General features: G+C 43.8%; 1 protein-coding gene across 1 annotated transcript; it reads right to left on the bottom strand.

The window, feature by feature from the left end:
* Positions 1-247: 247 nt before the first annotated feature.
* On the bottom strand, positions 248-1699 carry LOC124039136 (ribosome biogenesis regulatory protein homolog). The gene has a single exon (XM_046355021.1). It carries the CDS (start codon positions 1666-1668, stop codon positions 607-609), a length of 1062 nt encoding a protein of 353 aa, XP_046210977.1. The 5' UTR covers positions 1669-1699; the 3' UTR covers positions 248-606.
* Positions 1700-3654: the final 1955 nt, after the last annotated feature.

Genomic DNA, 3654 nt, shown 5'->3' with positions numbered 1-3654 from the left:
TGGGAACATCTACAGAATGATTGACTAATATTCAGTGAAGCACAAAAAGAAAAATAGCAGCCTTCAGAGAGACAGGTTTTTCTTGGTTGACCCATATCCTTTAAAGTGTCCCTAAAATATTTGTTTTGTTGTTTACAGACCAGTGGCAGCCCTACTGTAGCCATCACATGGAAGTTGTGCACTTGCTATTGTGTGCAGTAACAATGCACTGTGCCCCACATTCTTAGAAAACCTTAAACACAGCATATATTTTGGAAGTTGATTTTAATTTGAAATATCAAACATAACCCTGTAGCAAAAAGTTGTACATTGCATTGACAAATCTAACAAATTGAGGACTGATGAGGTAAATAAAGAGCGTATTCCATTTCACACATCATGGTTGAGCAATTTAGAAATTTGCATGATGGGACAGAAGACAACTCCCCTCTTACACTCCTATTGCACCTGACCTGCATAAAGGGGAAACCAAACAGGAATCGCTCCCTGCAATATGACAGTGCAGGTGGGAGACATAATGAAGTAGTCAGTTCATATTGTGCAGTCCGATACATCTGAGACAAGGCACTTATTATGAATGACATGCAAAGTTCCAAAAGGTCCTCCTTAGCGCTTCCCTGGTTTCCCAGCTCCTTTTTTACCACTAGGTGGTCCTTGACCCTTACCCCCTGCTCTTCCTTTACCTTTGCCCTTCCCACCACCACCCTTTCCTTTTCCAGAGAAGTTACCACCCTTGCGTCCCTTCTTTCCCCCCTTCTTAAATTTGGCTGCAGACTCCTCTCGGTCATCCTCTCGCATTTGTTTGTTTACAGCTTTGTTGACGTCCAGACGAGGTTTCTTACTGTCCAGCACTTTCAACAGATCCAGCTGCCTCTGCTTTTCATTGGAAAAGTTACCAATGACCGGCTGGAATTTCCTCTTCTTCCCGGTGTTTCTGGGAGCTTTCTCCTTAGGTAAGCGGTCTTGGAATTTACCTGCGGAAGCGGTGGATGACTTGGCCACATTGACAGCTCTAGCCAGGTCAGTTTTGGATTGCTGGGCGGTCGGTGTGAGTCCAACACCTGGTACTTTGATTTTCTGTGCCCTGGCTATGTTCCTCAGGCGATGCAGCTCGTTCTTTGCCACCTTCTCCTTCTTTGCTTTGTTGCGTTTGGCGAATTGGTCCTCGTTAGGGTCTGCCGTTTCAGGAACCTCAATCAGCCACTCTTTTGTGCCATCATTGACACGCTTGTAGCCCCAACGCCGCTTCCACTCTTTGGCAACATCGTCCCATACCAGGTTAGTTTTCTTCTTCTTTTGGATCCCCTTCAGTTTGGCGAATTCCTCCCATTTGGTTGGAGGCCTGGGCTTTGGCGGGGGCTTCTCTCTCGGCAGTGGAGTGGTCGGCTCGGGTAATTTGACTACGATCACCTCCTCAACTCTCTCAGTTGGATGCTTCCATATCTCGTTGACCAGGAGCTGCGTGTTGTCACGAGCTAGCGAACGCAGGAAATCCTCTTTCTTCTGTTCACGAAACTGTCGAATGTCAATACGGTTCTTGTCGTATGCGACCAAGTTTCCGATGTCAAACTCGAGGTCCAGTTCTTTTTGAACGGTGATACTTTTGAGTTTTTCAGCCTCATCTTGTTCAGCTTTAGCAAGCAAGTCTTCAATACTGCACGCAGCCATTTTGGATTTCTGAAAGCATGTCGGTCTCAAGCACGGAGGTATAATAAAGAACGGGTCCCACGTGTGTTTCAGATCACGTGAAAAGGTCATTCATTTATTTCCGGGTTCAATTTTCCACATTCTGATTTATTTTTCCCCACTTGTGTCCACTAGGTGGTGTCATTGTATTACTTCAGTCATGGCAACAACAAAAAACATATATATATATATTTTTTTAAAATACAGCCTTTCACTTGAAGAAAGTGAATAGTTGAGTTATATTACTTGATTATCACTATCAAAGTAGAATATTATTTAATGCATACCTGATGTCCCTTGAGACCTCTAAACTAAAGAATGACACAACCAACTCGCTTTCTTTTCAGGGTCTGTGTATTGGTTTTTGGCAGAATAGCTGATGCTCAATAAGACTGTCTCTTTTCCAAGAGCTTGGCTGTGATGTTGCATACGAATACCCAATCTTACAGCGGTCTTCTGTGGAAGGAGCAGAGAGAATAGAGGGACAAACAGGTAACAATGTTGAGCCATTATGTCTATGACATTTTATCAAGTTGTACCTGTTGATAATTATCAAGACTTTATAAAGACTTTATCAACCTCTATACATACAGACTGATTGTGTTGCCCCCCACATGCTATTTTCTAAATAATTTTGGACCCCACTAATTATATCCAGTGTGAGACTCACTCTGAGAGCCAAGGTTCTGACAGCTATGGAAATGAGCCTACCAGTCACATTGCTATATGTACTGCAGGTAGTGTGAGGAGGGGAATCTTAATGAGGAGCTAAAGTGGCTACACACACACACACACACACACACACACACACACACACACACACACACACACACACACACACACACACACACACACACACACACACACACACACACACACACACACACACACACACACACACACACACACACACACACACACACACACACTCTGCAGGGTGCTCTGTAATTACTGCAGGCTACTCTGTAATTACCACAGGGTCCTCTGAATTTACCACAAGGTGCTCTGTAATTACCACAGGGGGCTCTGAATTTACCACAAGGTGCTCTGTAATTACCACAGGGGGCTCTGTAATTACCACAGGGGGCTCTGTAATTACCACAGGGTGCACTGTAATTACCAAAGTGTGCTTTGTAATAACCAAAAGGTGCTCTGTAATTACCACAGGGTGGTCTGTAATTACCACATGGTGCTCTGTAATTACCCCAGGGTGCACTATAATTACCCCAGGGTGCACTATAATTACCACAGGGTGCACTGTAATTACCAAAGTGTGCTTTGTAATTACCAAAGTGTTCTTTGTAATAACCAAAAGGTGCTCTGTAATTACCACAGGGTGGTCTGTAATTACCAAAGGGTGGTCTGTAATTACCAAAGTATGCTTTGTAATAACCAAAAGGTGGTCTGTAATTACCACAGGGTGGTCTGTAATTACCACATGGTGGTCTGTAATTACCACATGGTGCTCTGTAATTACCACACGGTGCACTATAATTACCACAGGGTGCTCTGTAATTACCACAGGGTGGTCTGTAATTACCACATGGTGCTATGTAATTACCACATGGTGCACTATAATTACCACAGGGTGCTCTGTAATTACCACAGGGTGGTCTGTAATTACCACAGGGTGGTCTGTAATTACCACAGGGTGCTCTGTAATTACCTCAGGGTGCACTATAATTACCGCAGGGTGCTATGTAATTACCACAGGGTGAACTATAATTACCACAGGGTGCTCTGTAATTACCTCAGGGTGCACTATAATTACCACAGGGTGCTATGTAATTACCACAGGGTGAACTATAATTACCACATGGTGCTCTGTAATTACCTCAGGGTGCACTATAATTACCACAGGGTGAACTATAATTACCACAGGGTGCTCTGTAATTACCTCAGGGTGCACTATAATTACCACAGGGTGCTATGTAATTACCACAGGGTGAACTATAATTACCACAGGGT

The sequence above is a fragment of the Oncorhynchus gorbuscha genome, linkage group LG07 (genome assembly GCF_021184085.1).
Source record: "Oncorhynchus gorbuscha isolate QuinsamMale2020 ecotype Even-year linkage group LG07, OgorEven_v1.0, whole genome shotgun sequence".
Taxonomy (NCBI): domain Eukaryota; kingdom Metazoa; phylum Chordata; class Actinopteri; order Salmoniformes; family Salmonidae; genus Oncorhynchus; species Oncorhynchus gorbuscha.
Note: the sequence above shows the minus strand (reverse complement) of the source record. Positions and strands in the feature narration are given on the sequence as shown.